The 23,963-nt window shown below is 37.8% G+C and overlaps 1 protein-coding gene across 1 annotated transcript; it reads left to right on the forward strand.

The window, feature by feature from the left end:
- The first annotated feature begins 131 nt into the window (after positions 1-131).
- Positions 132-18,543, forward strand: DNAAF10 (dynein axonemal assembly factor 10). The gene is made up of 8 exons (XM_063316558.1): positions 132-402; positions 4,858-4,958; positions 6,813-6,943; positions 10,594-10,695; positions 11,464-11,579; positions 12,253-12,387; positions 13,419-13,516; positions 15,110-18,543. Exons 1-8 carry the CDS (start codon positions 208-210, stop codon positions 15,315-15,317), a joined length of 1,086 nt encoding a protein of 361 aa, XP_063172628.1. The 5' UTR covers positions 132-207; the 3' UTR covers positions 15,318-18,543.
- Positions 18,544-23,963: the final 5,420 nt, after the last annotated feature.

Below are 23,963 nucleotides of genomic sequence, written 5' to 3' on the forward strand. Positions count from 1 at the left end.
TCATGCGCCCTGCCAGTGAGTTTCAGAAGGAAAGGGGTTGCTGCGCAGCCCAGAAAGGAGTACGGACAACAACCCTCTCTATGATCTAGTATCCCGGATGTGTGGCCTCCGCTGCCTCCGTATGCGTGGAGTCGCTAAGGGGAGGGTAGCGGCGAGGGTGCGGGCAGCGGTGGGTGCCGTTGGGCTCAGGGGAGGGTCTTTGCCGTCATGTCGTCGGCAGGAGGCTTGCTGGAGAAGCCGCAGATCATCGCGCATACGCAACACAGCCTGAACTACACTGTCTTCGACTGCAAATGGGTGCCCTGCAGTGCTCGCCTTCTTTGCCTGGGCAGCTTCCCGCGCGGCACCGGCGTCATTCAGCTCTACGAGCTGCAAGGCGGCCGCCTCAATCTCCTCCGCGAAGTAAGGAAGGGAAGGCGCCGGGCTGCAGCCCCGGTTCTCCCGCAACAGCAGCAAGGAGCCCGAGAATACCACCCTCACTCCCAGGACTACACACTTCCCAGCCACGGTGCTCATTCTGCTCCCTTGCCTGGGCCGCTTGGTAGCTTCCTGGGCTTTAGTGGAAGCTCAGCCGTGGATTCCCAAGGCTTTTTCCGGCTGAGATCTAATTACTGGCTCGAGGGCTGATACAGTAGTTGCAATAAAAGAGAATATCTGTAGCTCAGGGTTGAACTGTGGAGTCCTTGGTGCTGTCTGAGCTTGGAGCCTTGCTTGCAGACGTTTCATTACCTGGCTAGGTAACATCATCAGTGCTATTGAGTGTGGGGTTTGCTCCCTGTTTATATACAGTAGCTTGCCCTGCCAGTGTTGGTGGGGGTGTGGTTTTCTGCTTGGTAGTTCCTTCATTAGGATATTGCTTTCTGCTTGATTGTTTGCCTGATGTTAATCCCTGCTCATCTGGGTGTTGGCTGCTGGAGAGGATGTGTTCTGATCTTTTTGTTTCCTTGTTTTTTTTTTGGTCTCTTTTGAAAAGTGTGTAAATGTGGTTTATCACTACACGTTTGATATCGGTAAGTAGTCGTTTAACAGAGGTTTTTCCAGTCTGGGAGGATTGAGGTCTTTTAATGTATGAATTCCATTATCAGGAATTGATATCAGGAATTGTCCTCTGTCACTCACCTTTTGTGTATGTAGGGTGAAGAGACTGCTCTATGTTGGGTGCACCTGCATTCATTTTCTTAAAACTGGAATGCCTGGAGTTTGCCTCCACTGGCATTAATTGCAGTGTAGCATTCGTACAGAGTCAGAAGCATGGTTCAAATGCATGAATAGGAAAACAGCTTAAGGTTGTTGGTCATTTCAGTATTAAACTTTTAATTACAAAGCTTGAGTTCCAGTTAACAGAATACATACAAGTGTATCTCAGAACAAATAATGAGGAAATATATATCGGCATTAGTATCTTCTAGTCATGTTGGCACCACATATTTGGCAAGGCAGTATATTAAGAGTCAAACATGTTAAGAAATGAATAATAAGAACGCCACAGTACTCACCATGGAGATAGGCATTAACTGTTCTTGTATAGCGCTCCGTTAAACACAGAGCAGTTATTCCTGTAGCCATAGCAGTGGGAGAGATGCACAACCCATTGGTCTTAAAAAGCTTTAAAGAGAAACAAAATCCTTTTCTATAGTACAGATTTGCAGACCCCAAAATACAATAATTAAATCCTCACAATGGGCAAGCACTTCATTCTTTTCTACTTGAAGGAAATTAGGTTTTATTTTAGTATTACTTTCTAAAGAGGAGGATGTTAGTCTACAAATAATTTTTTAAAAGATGCATGGGTCACCATGAATGGCATCGATGAATTGTTGGCAGAGGGTTGAAGCAGGGCATATCTACTCTGAAGCGACATTCTTTAGAAGATCTATGTATTCCTGCCCCAAACTAGCTGGATTAGTTAAATTAGTATTTTAATGCAAAGTTCTGTTTGCAACTGAAGTGTATGCAAAATATATGGATTGTGAAAAGTACATACAGTAGAAAAGCACAGTATATAGTATATAGTAAAGGTAAAGGTAAAGGTTTCCCTTGACATTAAGTCCAGTTGTGTCTGACTCTAGGGGGCGGTGCTCATCTCCGTTTCAAAGCCGAAGAGCCAGTGTTTGTCCGTAGACGCTTCCGTGGTCATGTGGCCAGCATGACTAAGCGGAACGCCATTACCTGCCCACCGAAGCGGTACCTATTCATCTACTCACATTTGCATGTTTTCGAACTGCTAGGTAGGCAGGAGCTGGGACTAGCAATGGGAGCTCATCCCATCACGCGGATTTGAACCGCTGACCTTCTGATCGACAAGCTCAGCAGCTCAGCAGTTTAACCCGCAGCATGTATTAGGGAAACTGTTTACCTATTTTTTGTGGACTTTTTAAAAAAACTAAACTTCTACAAAAACAACAAATTTAAGGTTGGAAAAAAAATAAGAAATAGCTGAATTTCTCAAATTGAACTTCAGAAAGTTGCCCATATGAAGTGGGAGATGGTGAAGATGAGGCAAAATGCAACAGAATAGCATAATTACATGTTTGTGTCAGAACCTGCTAATTTAGTTGATTAACAACTTATATCTTGCCCAAAAGGTTGTGGGAATAAATTGTATGTTGATTTGATTCCCTATCTATCTACCTACCTACCTACCTACCTACCTACTTTGCTATTTAATTAATAACAAAGAAAAAGAGCAAAACACAAAGATAAGAATGATGGAGATACATACATTGTCAAACAGAAAAGGAAAAAACACACATGAAAAGTGCTTTAGCAAAAAAGTGAAAGAAATATAACAAAGGAAAAAAAAACATAGTATGATACATCATTATAACAGTAAACAGTTACAATACAGTTCTAATACATTTATATGATAATCATTTTTTTAACCTACTGTATTTTGTACAAATGAGTCCCATATTTCCTTAAACTTGTCCATACAAAGTCTACTCATAACTGGTAAGTGCAATCAGGTCTTCAATCCAGTAAATAAATGGAGCCATACATTTATCTTTCCAATGCTGCAATATCAATCTTTTGGCCATAGTAAGGGCACAGAGAATCCACTTAGGTTATCTGATTGTCAAATTCCATGTACAAGGTATATAGTTCAAAAGAATATTATCCTCTGAAAACTAGCTTTTGTTGCGCAATCATATTTATATAATCCACTACTTTTATCCCCAAACTTGGTAAGTATAGGACATTGGAGAAACAAATGTTTTAAAGAAGCATTATCCTGACAGTCCTTTTCTATACAAATGTAATGGAGTCCAATAAATTCTAAATATTGTTTTTGTTGTATAAGTCATAGTTTGAGGTCCGTTGACGCTCTTGCTATGGACGTTAAGACATTCTCCCATTGTCTAGACAATATAGGAACCTCTAATTCCTTATTCCATTCATTTTTTAACATCTGCATATCAAATTTATGTATTGATAAGAAATACCTATAAAAACTAATGGTAGGCTTTTTAGTTTTAAATAATTTAACAAGTTCTAGTATCTCAGGTGTCTCAGGAGCTGAAAATACTGCTGGTCCAAACAATGTTGTTAACCAGCGTAACTGTAAATACTGCTGTTGCATTATATCTGATAGATGATATTTATCTCTTAACACAGAGTATGTTAAAAATTCATCTTCATCACCTATCAGTTGGTCCAAAGTCAATATCCCTGCTTCCATCTGATTTTTCCATATCACCATCTTTTCCCCAATTTTTAAAGTTGGGTTTCTCCATAAAGTCAATTTGGCTTCGGAAAAAAGGTCAAATCTTTTTTTTATTAGACATTCCATTCCATAACTAACTGACAGAATTGTTTATACAGATACTAGAGTTTTAGTATATTTAGACCCTAATACTGTCCATCCAACCAAAGGTGCTATATATGTATATTCCAAAGTTGCCCAAATCAGGAAATTAACACCAATTGTTGGCTTCCAGTATTTAATACTTGACAATAGGTAGGCATGGTGATATAGCTCCAGATTCAGAAAACTGAATCCTCCCTCATTAATTGATAATTGCATTTTCTGTGAAGATACTGGAATTGAAGAACCCCATAGAAATTTTCTAAAGAATTTATTTCCTGAAAATATTTTCCAGATATATGGACTGCAATTCCTCTCAGAATATAAATTAATCTGAGAATATATATATATATATTTAATTTCCTTTAAAGAAATTGGATTCTAAGGATCTGGCAAACTTGAATGTTGGTCATTCTGAATGTAATGGTATACATTGGTATATAGATTTATATAGACTAGTCCTGTTAAATACAGCTATGATTTGTAAAGGATGCATTTAGGAGCTTGACATATGAACTGCAGTTAAGAAATGACATCACACTAAAAGGTTGCTGCATTCACAAATTAAACCTGAGTATCTCTAAAAACAAGCAGTGCATACTCTTTGTTTCTCAAGAAATGAAATGTGAAATATATCCAGTTTTTTCTTCCAACTATGGGAACTTGAATGGCAGCTTCTAATTTTTCTGTTTCATGTCTGTCATCATCATCTAGATTATGCACCTAGAGAGAACTAGGCTAATAATTTGTAGATATATTCAGAGTAAATTGGAGAGAACAAAGGAGAACGATTGTGCATAAGAGAGGCAGTCTTTATGCCTTTGGAATGATAACCTTTGAATTATTTGGAATTCTTCCCAAAAACGTATGTATAGAATTGCAAACATTATATCCCAACATCTAATTATTGAAATCTATTTAACATTCATTTCAAGCCTAGTGAAACTCAAAGATTATGTTTAGTCAGTGTTTGATTCTAATAGGACCTAACAGAACAAGACATAAATTGAAAAACCTAATCGCTCACTCTAAAAGGTTATTTCTCCTTCCAGACTGAAAAATCACGACCTATTAAATGTGGAACCTTTGGGGCTGCTTCTCTGCAACAAAGATACTTAGCTACAGGGGATTTTGGTGGAAATTTAAATATATGGTAAGAAATGTTCTTTTTGCAAATTTTAATTATTTAGAAGTTTGCTGTTTTTTTTTATTTCTTGGACAATTTAACATCATTGCAAAACCACTATTGTTAACTGTCTTAAATATTCTTAGTTTAGAAGTGTTAGGGTTTTAAGCAGCAATTGTCATGAGTAAGGATGGCGAGCAGGGGGCTCCCATCCAGACTGTCAAGCGCATGCGTAGCACTGAGGAATTGGTCAGCCATTCAAAGAGAGACAGATCGGGACCGCCTTAACCTGCGGGGTTTATATGGCTGGGTTTTCCCACGCTTCTTCAGTTTGTTAGGATTCCTGTTAAATACTAGCAATAAACATTAGAGACCAGCTCCTTGTCTCAGTGTGTTTCCTGGCTGTTAGGACAGCAATAAAGCAAATGTTTGGTTCTGAAGAAGATTTATAAAATTTACAAGAAAGCTTATTTATTATAAAATTAATTCAAATTTTATAATCATTTATGGTTTTCTTTTTCTGAATCTCCCACCCTCAATTATAAAGTAAATCTATTTTAAAGCTCAGGTTAATTTTCAGACCAATCTGTGATGCAGTATAATGAATTAATCTTCACAAAAACAAGACTTTTTGTTTTATCAAAAAAAGTTCTTTAAAGACTTTATGCAAATTCATAATCAGAAATTTAATCTGAAGGTATGTGTCTGAAAAGTAGAATAGCCCTGGAAAGCTGGAAGTTATATCAAAATAAAATAGGGAAAAGGAAAGAATGTATAAATAATAAATGTACATTTTAATACCAGCCTCATTTCTATATTCCAATAGGCCTTTTTATGCAGTCTTCCAATTCTTATGGCCTTTTCTGAATTTACAAGAATTTGTAATAAAAGTACGACTTTTTTGATGTCCATTGTTACAGGGCTTCATTTGCTTAACAATTGTAAGGCAACTTCCTTCACTGCCACTTAAAATCCCTTAAATTAAAAAATCATATTAACTTTGCATTATAACTAAATCGTAATTTTGTATCTTTCCATTTTGCATCATGAGGGTATTAACTGATTTCTTCTTTTGTATTTCTGTCATGTTTTAAAGAAAACAAAAAAACCCTTATGTTAGTATTCATTTTTCTTTGTAGTAAGGATAAATGTGAATTCATATTCTGCAACTGATACTATCTTGTCATTGGTTCTCTCATCAGAAAATTTATAAATGGCACTGGGTATCAAGTTGATGATTGGTGTGCTATCTGTGAGTAGATGGGCCTAGTTTTTAGATTTACACATGCTTCAGAAATAATTCAGAAGTATTTTGGATCTTTTGCAAATGCAACATCTTTCTGCTACTCAATAAAAGCAGTCTGTCATTTTGAAGGTTTCTGTATGATCCTGAAAAAAAAAATTGGCTACTTTAAGAATATTAACTTTAATGAATTGATTCCTTAAAGGAGCTGCATCTTTTTTCTGAGCTCATGTGAAACTCTGAAAAAAGACAGACCATTTTAATGAATAAGAGAGAGGTATGTGGCCTCAGGAGGACAGAGACACTTCTCGAGAATTATGTTCTAATGCATAGCTGTACTAGTTTTGTTTTGAGCATTGTATGCTGTATCTCTAAGTAGATTTACTGAGAAATATGAATAAATGTGTCTGATCTTGTGTTGGGTATTATTAGATTTTGTGGGAGACTACCAGGAAGTATCCCAGGCAATAAACTGGATTAGGAAGTTGCAAAACATTCCATAAGGTGGCAGTGGCAAACTACTTGCATACTGTCACCAAGAAAACTGTGGTGTCCAAGTAGGCATCAAGAGATGAGCTCTAGATGAAGGTGATGTTTATGAATGAACACAAAGTAACTGTTCCATTTCTATTGTTTAGGAATTTGGAAGCTCCAGAAATACCAGTATACTCTGTGAAGGGGCATAAAGAAATCATAAATAGCATCGATGGTGTTGGTGGTTTGGGAATTGGTGAAGGAGCCCCAGAAATTGTGACAGGAAGTCGTGATGGTGAGTTAGTCCTCTTGCTGTGCCCTTGAAGGGGAGAACAAGGGAAGTAGGTTAGAATTAATCCAGATAATAGAGTCTTCTATTTTTGATCAAGTAATGTAGATTGCAATATTATGAATCAACTTTGATAGGTTTTTACATTTATTCTTAAGATCATCCTAGCTTTGAATTGAATGGAAAATATATGGTGATGAGCTCCATATGTTTTTTCCATCAGTCTATCAAATTTGACAGCTTGCTTTGGAAATCTGCAGCCATATGCTATAAACAGGCAGTTTCAATGGGTAATATATTTGATTTGCATTCAGTATCGAACATCAGGATTTCTCATAGAAATGATACAGCTCTTTGGCTGAACAATATAATTTTCAAGGAACAACCCCTGTGAACATAGTGGAATTTGTTTGTAAGTTAATGTATACTTTATGAGGTTCACCGCCCACTTAAGAAGTGATTATTGCTTATGAATCAAGCCTTGAAACATTAGATGTTATAGAAGTATTCAGCCCTTCTAACAAGCTGCTGTACAGTTCTGTCCCTAAAAGACTGCCCATTTTCACTGGCAAAAATAATATATGTAAGTCCATCTTATGAACTCAGAAGTAGGTTGCATATAATTCAGTGCTTAATGTATTCAGTGCTTTCAATTTTTAGACAAATGTTTACTGAAAAGTTGCCTTAATTTGTTCTTTTTGCATGACCCCTCATATCTTTCTCAGTTTGAGAAAAATAGGTATTAAGATCTAAGAAATCCTAAGATATCTATATATCTGTTTCAGAATTAGGGTTTTCCAGATGTTGATAGTGAGAAAGTGAAAGAATTACACATTTCAAGTGGCATCTCATTGCTGAAAGACAGCATGAGATAAAAATATCCTTCACCTCTATATCCTGCCCAACCCCCATGGCCAGGGGTTGAACGGAGTTTACAAGGGCACTTCCCTTAAACATCTGGGGTATAACCCAGGCACTTACAATATTAACTCCATGCAGTGAGGAGTAGGCAATTGTCCTGGCTTAATTAGCCTGAGCTCTGCCTTCAGCTCTTTTCTGGGCTAAGATTGGTGGATTGATTGATTCTGACCTCAAGAGCAATGGTATGGTTCTGGCTTTTCCTGTTCAATAGCTTAACAGCTGCTAGCAAGAGACCAACCATCTCAGAAGAGGGAGAATGAGATTGATATATGGTTATACTACGAAGAGAGATTCTCCACCTTGGCAAACTATCTTGAGTTCTTGGAGGAAAGATGGGATATAAATCTATCAAATAAATATAGATGGGAAAGAACATGTAAAAGGAGGACTGAAGAATGAGAATCTGTGTTCATGTGTTGACCATCACCTCCCTGGCAATTTCTCTGTGTTCTTTACTAAATAGCAGAAGGTGATCTTTTGTTCCCAGCCTATCTAGTTGCTTGATCCTGTGAATCAGCACAGTCACATGTATAATCAAGCAGTAGTGCAACTGCATGCCTGAGGCTTGAGCAAGCTACCTTAACTGCTGCAGAAATTTGTCCTTTATGGAGCAAGAAGTGGGTGGCAGCAGCCACAAGCCTTATTCAGAACTCTGCAGGCTATTTTGGGGAGGTTTTTGGACCTTAGTTTATTTTTTCATATTTTGTAAAAGGCTACTGTGTGGCTATATCTCACTTGGTAAAATGATACACAGCTTTGAAATAAATCAACGTAGTATTGCTATAACCAGAAGGTCACTGAAGTTCAACGTTCATGTCTTCTTTAAGGTATTAATACATATTTTCACATGTCAGCTAATGAATAAATTAGTTACATATACTTTAAAGAAAAGTTAGCTTTTTCTGAACAGTTCATATTTCACTGAAACTATGACATAATAGATTTGGATTGCATCCAAACATTAGAGCAAAACAAGTTAATTGGTCAGCTTTCCCAAACCTTGGACTCTCCAAATATAATGGGCTACACTTCCCACCGTTCCCAGTCACAACCAAGTTAGCTGGGAATGTTGGGAATTATAGTGTTGCTTGTCTGGAGGCCATCAGATTTTGCCAAATAGATTTGAGAATTTTAAAAGTTTGTCTTGATCCTATCTTGTGCCTTCAAAGTTGATCAGTATGACCTTACCTTATAAAGTTTTTTTTCCTGTGAAATCGAGTTCTCACTATTATCACATTTATTGTTAAATGAGCAAAAAATTTTGTGGAACATCGGTGATAAAAAGCTAAGAATTTCTTTTTAATCCAGCAGATTCTGAAGCATTGAAAGAGAACAATTTTATAAGTCCAGCTAATCAGATTAATTTACTGATCATTCCAGTTTATGTCTGACATTCCATAGACCTTTTTCCACTAGCATAAACTTGGTAGCAGCATTATAGGCCAGCCTTTTTCCATTTGAGGGTCCTCAGCTGCCATATGATATGGTTATAAGATACTGCAATAAGATCTACATATGCTGTATGTTCTATTTTGAGTCCCCATCAAACAGGATTTTCACATAAGTCATTAAGAGAGCTGGAACAAATTGATAGCTACATGTATGAAATGTAAAAAGAGAAACACAAAACAAGACAGTTGCAAAATAGCTAATGTATACAATTATAATAGTATAATTAAAATAACAGCTTCATCTGCCAAATAATTATATTTATTATACCATTCCTTGGATTAAACTGAAAGCCTATCCATCAAATTTTGAAAACATAGGAAAAGAATCTTTTTTGAACTATACAAAATATGATTTACAAAGTGTTTCAACAGGTAGTAGAGACTTCAGTGGAGAAGTATTACATTTGTGTGCATCCTGTTTGGGGATGAAAACTAAATTATAATCAGATCTGGTTAGTCCTTGAATGAGAAAACTCTGGGAAATACATGAGCTATAGGCTAGTCTGCAAAGCTGAAAAAACATGCCCAGAGAAGGCAATGGCATATATTACCAAGATCATATGGGTGATGGGGAGTGTTGTCTCAGAGGTGTGCCCAGCTGGATTTCAGGTATGACTGCAAGGTAAAGGAATTCCTTATATTTTTGGCACCAATTTACCCTTCCTGGGGAGGGAAGATGGGGTTCAAGGCCACCAGGATAACCATGAGCTTGTCCTAGGTGATCATAGGCCCAACTCATGTAGGTGCCGTACATTAGATCTGGTTTGTGTCTTGGACCAGCTAAAATGTAATCTGAGGACAGTGGACATTCCATCAGTCGTTTGTCATAGTCAGATCACTCTCTGATTTCCATGGTGGCATGGACCTCTGCAGGAAAGAAGGGATCTCTGACCTCTCTTCAGTCAGAAGGAATCGTAGAAACATGGCTCTTCAGAAAGGCATTTGGAGATGAGTAAGATCATGCTAACCCAAATGTTGGCACATCAGGCTGTTTGATTAAAATTTAATCTTCTGTTATTAATATTGTAAGCCACTGATAATTTTTGGAAATGAAGAGAATACATTGTAGAAAGTAAAATGGTAAACTGCTTTTATGCTGTTGTCAAGAAAACTACATGGATTTATTTGTGGAGTCACCAGGGGCTGAACTAAACTGAAGAGACCTTTACACTCATACAGACAAACAGATAACTGTATATATGTGTATATGTACAATGTTTTCTCAAAAGCAAGTTGAAAGTGGGCTATAGAAGAATAAATACCGATTTCAATTGATGACTGCAGGGACAGTGAAAGTCTGGGACCCGAGACAAAAAGACATTCCAGTTGCCAGTATGGAACCAGCACAAGGAGAGAGTACAAGAGACTGCTGGACAGTTGCATTTGGTAGGTCCTCTGAATTTCTAAATTGTTAATGCTATATAAAAATTTATTATGGGATTTACCTTGCTTCCCATCACTTTATTCTCTGAATAGCTGTTTGCTCTTTAAAAAATATTTGGAAGAAATGTTTGGGCTCTAACACAAATACGTCTCTCTAATATTCATTAAAAGAGCCTCTTTTCAGGCTTCCAAACGTGAAAACATTGTGGAGAAGTATTACATTTGTGCTATATTTAAGGAAGAGTAGAGAGATGTTGAATTTGTGCATGGTCCAAAGCATTTATTCTGAATAATTTTCAAAACATCTACAGTACTACTGAATATCACAATATTCCTTTTTGCAGATGCTCTGACACAGAAAGCAAATGGGAATTATTAAGGAAAATTGAAAATTCTGTTTGAAATGCAGCCCATTAGTCCTCTAGAAATCAGGCTTCAACTCATTGCCTTTGATCTTCTCCAATGTCAAAGTACCTTTGACAGAAATACTCCAAATCATGTTATTCAGTGGCAGAAAGTATGTGCATTAATGTCTTGTTTAAAATAACACATATAGTCTGCAGTTTGCCACTTCTTTTTTTGTTTTAATTCATTATTCTGTTTTTGAGCCTGAAATAAAGTTATTTGTCTATTTGTTTATCTCACTGAAGAAATGTTTTACTTCAAATGCATTTCCTTAAAATAGAATTGGTGTAGAAATACAAGATTGTTATAATAATGTTTGATTATTGGTGAGTCTTTATCTGAACACTGTCATCTTATTTTAACTAGGCAACACTTATAATCAAGAAGAACGGGTCGTATGTGCTGGCTATGACAATGGGGACATCAAATTGTTTGACCTTAGGAATATGACATTACGCTGGGAGACCAACATTAAGAATGGGGTTAGATTTTTTTTTCTTCACAAATTGGAAGATACAGATATTTGCAATCAAGAAACATTGGCCAATTATGCAGTGTGTTGTTTTGTCATTGGGCTAAATTAAAATAGTTAAATTTTGGATTGGCTCACAGTCCCTGTAAACAAAAGCTTCAGCCCAGTTTCTTCTTTAAACTTAGAACGATAATCTATATGGCAAAAACTGGTAATTTGCTGCTGAGTTTCAGCATGTTCTTTGTAGTTCTGTGTGGATGGGTAACATTTTAGGGTTTTTGTTCACTTGTTTGCTTGTTTGTTTTACCAGATCGTTGGACTAGCAGTGGGTCAGTCTATGACAGAACATTATGCCAGACCAAATACTCTTTAAAATAAATATGAAATATTTGAAAATTAAAAGAAACTGTAGTCTCTTACTTTCAGGAAGTGACACTATTAAACAGGAAATCCAGAAACTTTGTTAAAGAGTGTAAAACTTTGTAAAATCTTGTTGCATAACACAGGGTATGTAGGTGGCCCATGTGTTCCTACCCAAAAGAGATCTTTGATTCCATTAGGGCTAAGCAGAGAACTAGAAAGAGGCAAAAGATGGAGCTTTTAAACAAACTGCATTACAGTTCTTTCTTGTAATGTGTTATTATTCAGCTGAAATTTAATGCATGCTTGTTCTAAATCTCTAGGTTTGTAGTGTTGAATTCGACAGGAAAGATATAAATATGAATAAATTGGTAGCTACATCGCTTGAAGGAAAATTTCATGTTTTTGATATGAGAACTCAGCATCCAACTAAAGGTTTTGCTTCTGTTTCAGAGAAGGTAATATTTCTTTTAAAGAGAGATCGCTAATTTACTGTGGGAGACATTCTGTTACAATATGCCATTGGAGGAGGAGAAGGAGGTGGTGGTGGTTCAAAAGCACTCATGCCCTAATCCCTGGAATATTTGTCTCACACAAAGCTAAGTTCAGAGTTAGGATGGTTTGGAATATTATTCCTTCTTTTAGCTAATAAGGTTAGAAGCCCTTTGAGATTTGGAGAATCATTCGTCTAAAGGTGCACATCCAACCAGGAAAAAAGGAGACTATGTTTGTATTTGTATCTGGCCTTCTCTCTGGAAAATGTACATTGAATAAGATAAATCTCTCCCAGAATGAATGCCACATCACAAATGAATGAGCCAGCTAGAAGAGTCAAATATGATCTGCATGTTGAGCTGAGTAGCCTTGCTATCCAGCAATTATTTGTGGTTGTGATGAATCCTGGGTTCTCTTGTATTTCTGGAAGAACTGTAGAGAGAAAAATGCTCTCACTTCACCCTGGGCTTTGTGCATTGAGAGAGGGAAGGTCTTGATGCTTCCAAGTTTCTTCTCAGCTTGCCCAAGCAGGAAATAAGCCCCTTGTTTGCACGCTCTGGCTGCCTCTTTACAACTGTCCCTCTCCTTTTTCTGTATTAGATGATGTGAGAGGTATAAAAAGTCTGTCTCCCTGGCCAAGCATGAAATGAAACTCCCCTAACTTCCATCTTCTCTGTAACAAGCAGAAAATTTAAGGGAAAGTCTCTTACGCTTTGCAGAATTAACTACGGGCATGAGACTGTCAGAATTACAGTCACTACTGCTTTCAAGGGCTCATACTGCTTAGTGATTAGATGAATGGGTGTTCATTCTTCATTGCACATTACAGGCTAAATGTGGGGCAAGAACACAACAACTTTTTAGGCACTTCTAATCACTCACTTTACTGATTTTTGAGTCTTGATTCCAGCCTGTTACAGAAAATTGCAAAAGAAGAAAATCCTCTTTCTTAGATTGTTTTCTGTCTCATTTTGTTACACAATTTTGCTGTCAGGCTCACAAATCCACTGTGTGGCAAGTACGGCACTTACCACAGAACAGAGATATCTTTGTGACAAGTGGAGGAGCTGGAAACCTTCATCTCTGGAAATAGTAAGTATTTCTCTTTCCATCAAAACCATGTTTTTGAGTGATCCAAATGCTGTACCTCTCTGCCTTGCTACAGGTGGCCTACAGCAGATTAAAATATGCAAAATGGTAGAAGTACACAATAAAACACAGCAATTAAAAGATAAAACAAAAATCCAGCAGCTTGCATGAGATGTTTCTAACAGCAACAAGTTAAATATCAGTGTGTTGATTAAAATGATACAAATTTCTCAAGAGAATAAAAATAGTACAAGGTAGTCTGGTGCCACCCCCCCCCCAAAAAAAAAGGCAAGAAAAAGCAGGTGGACCTTAATGAGATGCAAGTTACCATTGAGAGACCTGTTCCAGGCCTTTTATTCTTGGTAATATCAGTAATTCTTCCCACGCTAGGAAATGTTGCTGTTAGGGACTGAAATTATACTCTGTTAGATTTCACTCCTCTTGCATCTTCAATATATATTTTATTTGGCTATGGAGATGCAGATTCTAAGTGCATCTCCATACTGCAATGATCTTGCTATCACTATTTTACATGTTTAGGATGGATACGGGTTGTTACACGGTATGTTCCCTCTGGTGAAGATAGTGTTAAGATTCATTAACTGTTTAGCATGTTACTAGTTTGTCTTACAGTGACTCTCCTCCCTATTTTATATTAATATTGATAGATCCCTTAAATAATACTTAATAAAGTAATTTCTAATTGGCAAATAAGTCAGAGAGGTTATAATGAAGACTTGATTTCAAGGACTGCCATATACAGGTTTTTTTTTTTTAGATTTTTATCCTGCCTTTATTATTTTTATAAATAACTCAAGGTGGGGAACATACCTAATACTCCTTCCTCCCCGTTTTCCCCACAACTACCCTGCGAGGTTTGCTGGGACTGGCCCAAGGTCACCCAGCCAGCTTTCATGCCTGAGGCGGGACTAGAACTCTCAGTCTCCTGGCTTCTAGCCTGGAACCTTAAGCACTAGACCAAACTGGCTCTAACTCCAGTTTCTGCCCCACCCCCGTTTCAGGCTGGCTGTCATAGCTAGGGATAGTATTTGAGAAAAAACCTTACAGAATTATAAAACCTTTAGAAGTGATCTAAATGCATATTTGAGTCTTCTTGCTCTATCACCCTTGAGGCATTCTCAAGTCTCTTTCTGATCTTAGGATTGGCTCAAGAGCAGAGGTGATGGCCCTATAAAATGGCTACTAAGATTCTAAGAGTATTTTTTCCAAACAGCCTTGAGCTAGAGAGCATAATATTGCAATCTATAGCTTCATTCTTAGTTTTGCTGTTCTTAATGTTTTGAAATATTTTGCACACTCATAGACATTCCCCACTGCTTTTTTGAGAAGAGAGAAACTATGGTATCATTTCTAGAGCATTGGACTTAAAAGCCAGGATGAAAAATATTGAGTGGCATTGAGCACATCTCTTGTCTTTTGATCTAACCCACTTCATAAAGTTATTCAGAAGATAAAATGCAATGTCTCTTGGAAGGCATCCTGAGGTTTTTGGAGAAAAGGTAGGGAGATAGAATAAAACAATTCGTATTGTACATTCATAAAATGGTTTTGCTTATTTTATTTTCCCTATGTTAGTGAGTATCCTGCACAGCGCTCTAAGAAGGATTCAGAAGGAACAGAAATGGGAATAGCAGGTTCGGTTAGCCTTTTACAGAATGTGACATTGTCAACACAACCTATTTCTAGTCTTGACTGGAGTCCTGACAAACGTGGTCTCTGTGTCTGTAGCTCCTTTGACCAGACTGTGAGAGTACTCATAGTCACAAAATTGAACAAAATTTGACAGGGTTTCCAACAAAGAAACTTTCATGTGTGTTCCTGAACAAACTTAGAAATTTAATGAGATGACAAAAAAATGTGAAAATGTTTTTTTTCATTGGGTGTGGATTTTACAGTTCTATAAAATGTGCCTGTAGTTTTAACATATTAAGACCTGTTCACTGTTTTAGATGCCTTTAACTCCAAACTACCTTATATTTATGGCACAATTAGTGCAGTATAACCAATTTTGTTTAAATGAATTATTTTAATATATATTTTGAATTGGTAAGTACTCTAAATACCGTTTGTTACTATATCTTGGATTATACTATTTAAAGTTTGAATAGCTGTTTTAATAGATTAAATTTGTTCTTTTGTTATTGACTAACTGTTTAAAACATTAGTATGTATGTTCAAATCAGTAAATATTTTACCTTAAAGAAGAAATGTGCTTAAAATGTGTGGTTGTGGTATTTTAAATATTAATAGATTGATTCCATTTAAATACAAAGATGTAATTTACTTGATACATTTATATAATTCTTAAAATAAGTTGTATTTTTTGATTACTTAGATATAATGATTTCAGATTGTGTGAAGCAGCAAGAGTATAGTCATCCTGTCCTCTAGTGGGAGAGTGGGTATATTACAGAAAATGAAACAATATAAAACAGGGTTTGAATGACAAGCATTGGAACAAAATGAATATGTCAGAGAAGGTACCAATATGATTTCTAAGGATTCCCAAGAGTTTTAGTTAAGAAATTGATATCATAGTGGCTTGTATAATGGCTTTATGGCTGTATGACATAACGGTTTGCATGACAAATTGAACCATAAGTTAATCACAGTCCTAGTCGTCTGCATATTTAGCCCCTATAGATAAATGGTCAGCACATTATGTGAAATGTACTTAACTGGGTTAATTGAACTATGGTTATATTAATCATGGGTATTACGTTAATATTAACCATGCATTACATGAATGTAGTGACACTGAACCACAACTAGCCAACCACATTTTAATCAAATGTACCAGCAAACTCAATTTGGTTAGCTTATGACTCAGTGTATCTTGTAAACCCAGCAAGAACAATAACAACAATAATTTATTAAATGTATATGCCGCCCAACTCCCAGTGACTCATTAGATTGATTGAATGCAACCTCTTATATAATGGGTTCTGCAACAAACAGCAGATCCCTCTTATACAAAAGGGTTGCATTTGTCTGCTTAGGTACAAAATACAAAATATACATCTTAAATTAACTTAGAATTCAGTTCCTTTCCATTTTATACAAATAGCCACCATTTTGGGGTGGGGTAGGAGAATATGATTGTATTGAAGGGCTACAAAAGAGTTGAGATGTTTTTGTTAATGAACAAAACTTAACTGCATTTAATTGTATTTAACTAAAGTTTTATGGCAATGAAGTCTCTTCCTTTCCAGTATTTCTCGTATTATGAGATAGAAAGATGAGGGTGGAAAAGTGGGATCTAGAATGCTTCCATGTACATTCATCACAATGTGATTTGATTCCTTATTGGCAATCTAACAGAAATGACTCTGTTACGAATTATGAATTATTTTCCTTTCAGTTCATACATCGAGACAGTGTAGCGGGAATTAATGAGGAATAGAGCTCTTGGGTAGTCTTTAGAATCAGGATGAATTTGTTCCTAATCCAGATTAGGAATCAAATGCAGTGAGTTCTTTTTTTAAAAAAAAGATAGTTGTATAAAATTGGAATATATTGCCAGTAGCAGGCAGAAGAGCAGCAATTAATAAGTTGCACATATCTACACATGCTACAGATAGTTCTCCCAACATCACAGTGCCTAAATGTAAGTTTTGTATTAAACTGGCATAAGAAATAAAGTCCAGATTTTGAGTTCTAATTTTTTAAACTATTGTCAGTTTAATTTAAAATACTAAGTACAAAAGAGCAGTATTAACTCTTGTGTTTAGTATCTTAAAGCCATGGTCAACAATTTGTTTTTTTAAATGTTTTCCTTTGAACGTAAATTATTAAGGGGATCGGTCAGACCTCTGCCTACTTCCCCAAGAGCCAAAATCTATTGCCACAAGATATTGGTAAGACTATCCTGAGTCCCTTTTGTTCATGCCTACTGGCCAGACTAAACAAGTCAAAAGTTAACATCCTAAAACATACATCTGTATGTAAAGGGACACAGGATAAGGAATGCTACTCCAGTTGCAGCCAGGGAGACTTCCATTAAAGAGGATGAGCTAGTCAGACATAGGATGGTTGGGGTGAAAGACAAGGACCCAGTGGAGGGAGAAGTCTGTGGTACAGTTTAATGAAGTGGTTGTAACAGTGTAAGTACGCAGAAATAACAGATCAGACCCAATACATAGCAGCATCCCCATCAGATTGTTTATAAGTGACGGCTGGCAAACCAATCCTCACTTTGGGGGCCTGGGCTTGGATCTCCCTAGAAGGGAGAGGCAGGCCACATTAAATATCCAAATGAAACCAGAGGATTCAGGTGAGCAGCAATCAGGACCATGGATGGCTTCTACTTTGTTCAGGTAATGAATGTGAGGAAAAATGTGTCAGCAAACTGCTGCTGTCTTAGACTGAAAGTTTAGAAAAGCTGATGTTTCAGTGGCTGCACTTCTATTTGATTAAGACTATTTCTGTGGACTCAGATGCCTTTATAACTGGGATAAGAGAAGCTGTGGGAAACAGTAAAAAATACAGATTCCAAATGAATATTAGAAGTAATTTTTAAAAAATCCTAGCTGTAACAGCAATAGAACCAAATATTCAGGGAAGCAGTGTCTCTTTTGCTGGATTTATTCTCTGTTTGGGACACTTTAATTTGGATTCCTGCACTGAGCAGGGAAATGAATCTGATTGGCCCCGTCCACCTCAGTGATCTATGAGAGATGTATTTGGAGATGTTAATAGAAGAGGGTGTAGATAAGGGTGCCAGGACTCCTTCTGAAATGAGTAATATGTGAATCTTAGTCCTCCTCAGGGTAATGCTGAATAAGACTGAATAAATAGGATGCCAGTGTCAGGATCCAGTTTAAGATGCCTCCACTGTAAAAAATAAATGGGCAGCAATACACATTTCTTATAAAATGAGTCAAAAAGATTTCCTGGGGAGAAGAGCTGGTATTCTTTGATACTCTGCTTAAGACCAATTTAATGACAAAAAGTGGATGTGCGACACAATAAACCTATCTTTTGCACTGCAAGAAATCAGTTATATTGACTTTTATTGTATAATCATTTCTAATTTATTTCTAATTTCTAATTTAGTATTTTCTTTTTAAAAAAATCATTTATTTACCAAACATGCTTTTTGCCAAAATAGATGTGGGTGCTTTGAGTTATGGCCTTATCCTGCCATTTAATCTAGCTGATGTCCAGGAGACTTCTTTTAATACATACAAACTAGCTTTATCTCAGCATGTATCTCCCTTCTATCTGTTTTTCAAAGAAAGAAATGCTTTAATCATATAGTATAGTATATACTTAGAAAAATAACCCCAAAGCTAAATAATGTTTGTTCATTTGTCCTGTTTACTTCTACATTTAAAGTTTGATGAGAAACACTCTTTTGTAAAAGGAGGGGAACATTGGTAGACAAGGCATCTTTCTAATACAATTAAAGTAAGAGGAAATGTAGTTATTTAGCTCACGGGTTAATGCAAGGTCATACACGCAGTTTTCTTCACTTGAATTATGTATGCCTCAGTGTTATACGTCTACTTATCTACAAAATATGATTGAAAGGTGTAGCGCACTGTTCTTTCATTGCTTAGCTCTTCACAAGTTCATCTGCAGTTATCTTTTTTTCATCCTTCTCAATTTCCTGTTTACTCAGCTTCATCTATTACTTCTGATCTCACCTATGATAGCCCATACTTACGTAGTTTGTCATTTTGTAGTTTGGTTGATAGCACATTTGTACCTTGTGCTACTTCATGAAATATGTCTTTGTTCTGGGAAAGGCTTTGTGAGAAAGAACCCATGCGCAGCTAGAAGTTAAGGGATCCTGATAATATATAAGCTGCTTTCCTTTATTGTAATTGAAATCTGATTTACATTTCTTTTTCTATGATTAACTTAAACAGAATTGTCTTCCTGCATAGCATGGAACTCCAGATGAAGGCTAATATCCCCCATATATTCCAAGTTTCCACCTTAGTCAAGTGACCCAGGAGACTAATGTAAATTGGCTATTCCAAGCAATTGTCAGGAAATACTTTATTTATTCATTCAATTTATATGGACACCCATCTCAAGTGACTCTGGGCAGCTAACAATAATAATAATGCATATGTTTTTAAAAACAGCACCCCTCCCATAAAAAATAGACAATTGGCAACCAAGATAAAAACAACAAAAACATAACCCATTACAAAAATTCAATGAAACTAATTCACAGGCTCCAACAGACATTCCAGTTGCAAGCCTAGGAACACAGCCATGTCATTGGGGCCTTGCAAAAGGCCAGCAGAGTTGGGGCCAATCTGACCTCTGGTGGGTATGATGTTCCACAGGGTGCTGCAACAGAAAAGGCTTTCTTCCTGGGTCCCACCCAGGTCAAAACTTTTTTTTGTTTTGCTTGCATGACCTTGCTGCTTTTTTTAAATGTAAGCATTCATTGATTACAAAACACAGGATCATACTGTATATAACATTTGTAATCTTTTTTGTTGTTTATTCGTTTAGTCGCTTCCGACTCTTCGTGACTTCATGGACCAGCCCACGCCAGAGCTTCCTGTCGGTCGTCAACACCCCCAGCTCCCCCAGGGACGAGTCCGTCACCTCTAGAATATCATCCATCCATCTTGCCCTTGGATGGCCCCTCTTCCTTTTGCCCTCCACTCTCCCTAGCATCAGCATCTTCTCCAGGGTGTCCTGTCTTCTCATTATGTGGCCAAAGTATTTCAGTTTTGCCTTTAATATCATTCCCTCAAGTGAGCAGTCTGGCTTTATTTCCTGGAGGATGGACTGGTTGGATCTTCTTGCAGTCCAGGGCACTCTCAGAATTTTCCTCCAACACCACAGTTCAAAAGCATCGATCTTCCTTCTCTCAGCCTTCCTTATGGTCCAGCTCTCACAGCCATATGTTACTACAGGGAACACCATTGCTTTAACTATGCGGGCCTTTGTTGTCAGTGTGATGTCTCTGCTCTTAACTATCGAGATTTGTCATTGCTCTTCTCCCAAGGATTAAGCGTCTTCTGATTTCCTGACTGCAATCAGCATCTGCAGTAATCTTTGCACCTAGGAATACAAAGTCTTTCACTGCTTCTACATTTTCTCCCTCTATTTGCCAGTTATCAATCCAGCTGGTTGCCATAATCTTGGTTTTTTTTGAGGTTTAGCTGCAAGCCAGCTTTTGCACTTTCTTCTTTCACCTTCATCATAAGGCTCCTCAGTTCCTCTTCGCTTTCAGCCATCAAAGTGGTATCATCTGCATATCTGAGATTGTTAATGTTTCTTCCAGAGATTTTAACTCCAGCCTTGGATTCCTCAAGCCCAGCTTGTCGCATGATGTGTTCTGCATACAAGTTGAATAGGTAGGGTGAGAGTATACAGCCCTGCCGTACTCCTTTCCCAATCTTAAACCAGTCCGTTGTTCCGTGGTCTGTTCTTACTGTTGCTACTTGGTCGTTATACAGATTCTTCAGGAGGCAGACAAGATGACTTGGTATCCCCATACCGCTAAGAACTTGCCACAATTTGTTATGGTCCACACAGTCAAAGGCTTTAGAATAGTCAATAAAACAGAAATAGATGTTTTTCTGAAACTCCCTGGCTTTTTCCATTATCCAGCGGATATTGGCAATATGGTCTCTAGTTCCTCTGCCTTTTCTAAACCCAGCTTGTACATCTGGCAATTCTCGCTCCATGAATTGCTGAAGTCTACCTTGCAGGATCTTGAGCATTACCTTACTGGCATGTGAAATGAGTGCCACTGTTCGATAGTTTGAACATTCTTTAGTGTTTCCCTTTTTTGGTATGGGGATATAAGTTGATTTTTTCCAATCTGATGGCCATTCTTGTTTTCCAAATTTGCTGGCATATAGCATGCATTACCTTGACAGCATCATCTTGCAAGATTTTGAACAGTTCAGCTGGGATGCCGTCGTCTCCTGCTGCCTTGTTATTAGCAATGCTTCTTAAGGCCCACTCAACCTCACTCTTCAGGATGTCTGGCTCTAGCTCACTGACCACACCGTCAAAGCTATCCCCGATATTGTTATCCTTCCTATACAGGTCTTCTGTATATTCTTGCCACCTTTTCTTGATCTCTTCTTCTTCTGTTAGGTCCTTGCCATCTTTGTTTTTGATCATACCCATTTTTGCCTGGAATTTACCTCCAATGTTTCTAATTTTCTGGAAGAGGTCTCTTGTCCTTCCTATTCTATTGTCATCTTCCACTTCCGCGCATTGCTTGTTTAAAAATAATTCCTTATCTCTTCTGGCTAACCTCTGGAATTTTGCATTTAATTGGGCATATCTCCCCCTATCACTGTTGCCTTTTGCTTTCCTTCTTTCTTGGGCTACTTCTAGTGTCTCAGCAGACAGCCATTTTGCCTTCTTGGTTTTCTCTTTCTTTGGGATGTATTTTGTTGCCGCCTCCTGAACAATGCTGCCAACTTCTGTCCATAATTCTTCCGGGACCCTATCTACTAAGTCCAGTCCCTTAAATCGATTCCTCACCTCCACTGCATATTCCTTAGGAATATTAGTGAGCTCAAATCTAGCTGATCTGTGGGTCTTCCGTAATCTCTTGAGTCTGATCCTAAATTGTGCAAGAAGTAGTTCGTGATCTGAACTACAGTCAGCTCCAGGCCTTGTTTTTACCGACTGTACAGATGTCCGCCACCTTTGGCTGCAAAGGATGTAATCAATCTGATTTCGGTGTTGTCCATCTGGTGAAGTCCATGTATAAAGCCGTCTCTTAGGTTGTTGGAAGAGAGTGTTTGTTATGCAGAGCGAATTGTCTTGGCAAAATTCTATCAGCCTATGTCCTGCTTCATTTTGTTCTCCCAGGCCATACTTACCTGTAATTCGAGGTGTCATTTGACTGCCTACCTTAGCATTCCAGTCTCCCGTGATGAAAATAACATCTCTTTTAGGCGTGTTGTCCAGTAGGTGCTGCAGATCCTCATAGAACTGCTCTACTTCAGCTTCTTCAGCATTTGTGGTTGGGGCGTATATTTGGATCACTGTGATGTTAGATGGCTTGCCCTGAATTCGAATTGAGATCATTCTGTTGTTTTTTGGGTTGTATCCAAGCACTGCTTTAGCCACTTTACTATTAATTATGAAGGCTACTCCATTTCTTCTGTGGTCCTCTTGTCCACAGTAGTAGATCTGGTGGTCATTTGATGTGAAGTGGCCCATTCCAGTCCATTTCAGTTCACTGACGCCCAGGATGTCTATCTTTAATCTTGACATCTCACTAATAACCACATCCAATTTGCCCTGGCTCATAGATCTTACATTCCAGGTTCCAATGGTGTGTTGATCCTTAGAACATCGGATTCGCCGTTCACCACCAGCACCGTCGGCCGCTAGCCGTCCTTTCGGCTTTGAGCTAGCTGCGTCATCACGTCTGGGGCTAGTTGAGCTCATCCTCTGTTCCTCCCCAGTAGCATTTTGACCATCTTCCGACCTGGGGGTCTCATCTTCCGATGGTATACCGACATATCTCTGGTTGTACTGATCCATTTAGTTTTCACGGCAAGAATACTGGGGTGGGTTGCCATTACCTTCCCCAGGGATCGCATTTAGTCTGACCTCTCTGTCATGACCTTCCCGTCTTGGGTGGCCCTTCACGGTTTAGCTCATGGCATCATTGAGGTGCTCAAGCTCCAGCACCACGACAAGGTAACGATCCTTTGCTGAAGTTGTAATCTTAAGGATGTAAAGTTTTAGGCATCTATTTATGGCAACAATGCTTGCTTCCTTGTATCCAGCAAATTACTTTGCTATTTTGCAAGTAAATCAAATCAAGACCAAGCAGAGGTTCTGTTTCATAGCACCCCAGCTCAAACATTTTATTTTTAAGCTGCATCCCGTCTTTGTCCACTATTTCCTTTGTAGTAAGAATGGCATATACTGTGAACCTTATCCCATCTAGAAGTAGGCCAAATTTTATATCCAAAGGTTACTAAAGGCCAAGATTGCCTATATGTATTTTCAGGTTCCAGATGACAACTAACTTACGAAGTGAAGTCTGTTCCCCTTCCCTGAATTGTTAATGCTCATTCTGTCTGAAACAAATACATCTGCTCTGAAATTATATCTTTCTCCTGATAAAACTAAACCCAAGTTCAATATTACATTAATCCATGGGTGGTTTGCTCTTGATTTAATAAAGAAATCATAGTGACAAGGTTCATAGAAAGTGGTAAGTCACAAGGACAGGGTTTTCACAAAGCTCAAAGCAAAGAAGCCACATTGTGATCTAATGCAATCTGAGAACTCAGTCTACATCAGACTTCCCCAGCTAGGAGGAGGACAGACTGGGTATTGTGCAAGTGTGGGGGAACACTTCAGCCCTGTTCCTACAACACCCGTAACTCACTCAGCCATTAATGTAGTAACATCTCCCTTAGTGGCTCTCGCTGCAGTCATTTAAGTCGTCGTTTTGTGAACAGAAGCTCCC

Source organism: Candoia aspera, chromosome 1 (assembly GCF_035149785.1).
Source record: "Candoia aspera isolate rCanAsp1 chromosome 1, rCanAsp1.hap2, whole genome shotgun sequence".
NCBI classification, from domain to species: Eukaryota; Metazoa; Chordata; class Lepidosauria; order Squamata; family Boidae; genus Candoia; species Candoia aspera.

Coding starts and splice junctions, on each gene's coding strand:
- DNAAF10 (XM_063316558.1), top strand. CDS start 208: ATGTCGTCGGCAGGAGGCTTGCTGGAGAAGCCGCAGATCATCGCGCAT. Junction 10,696..11,463: donor CTGCTGGACAGTTGCATTTG/GTAGGTCCTCTG, acceptor TATTTTAACTAG/GCAACACTTATAATCAAGAA. Junction 11,580..12,252: donor AGACCAACATTAAGAATGGG/GTTAGATTTTTT, acceptor CTAAATCTCTAG/GTTTGTAGTGTTGAATTCGA.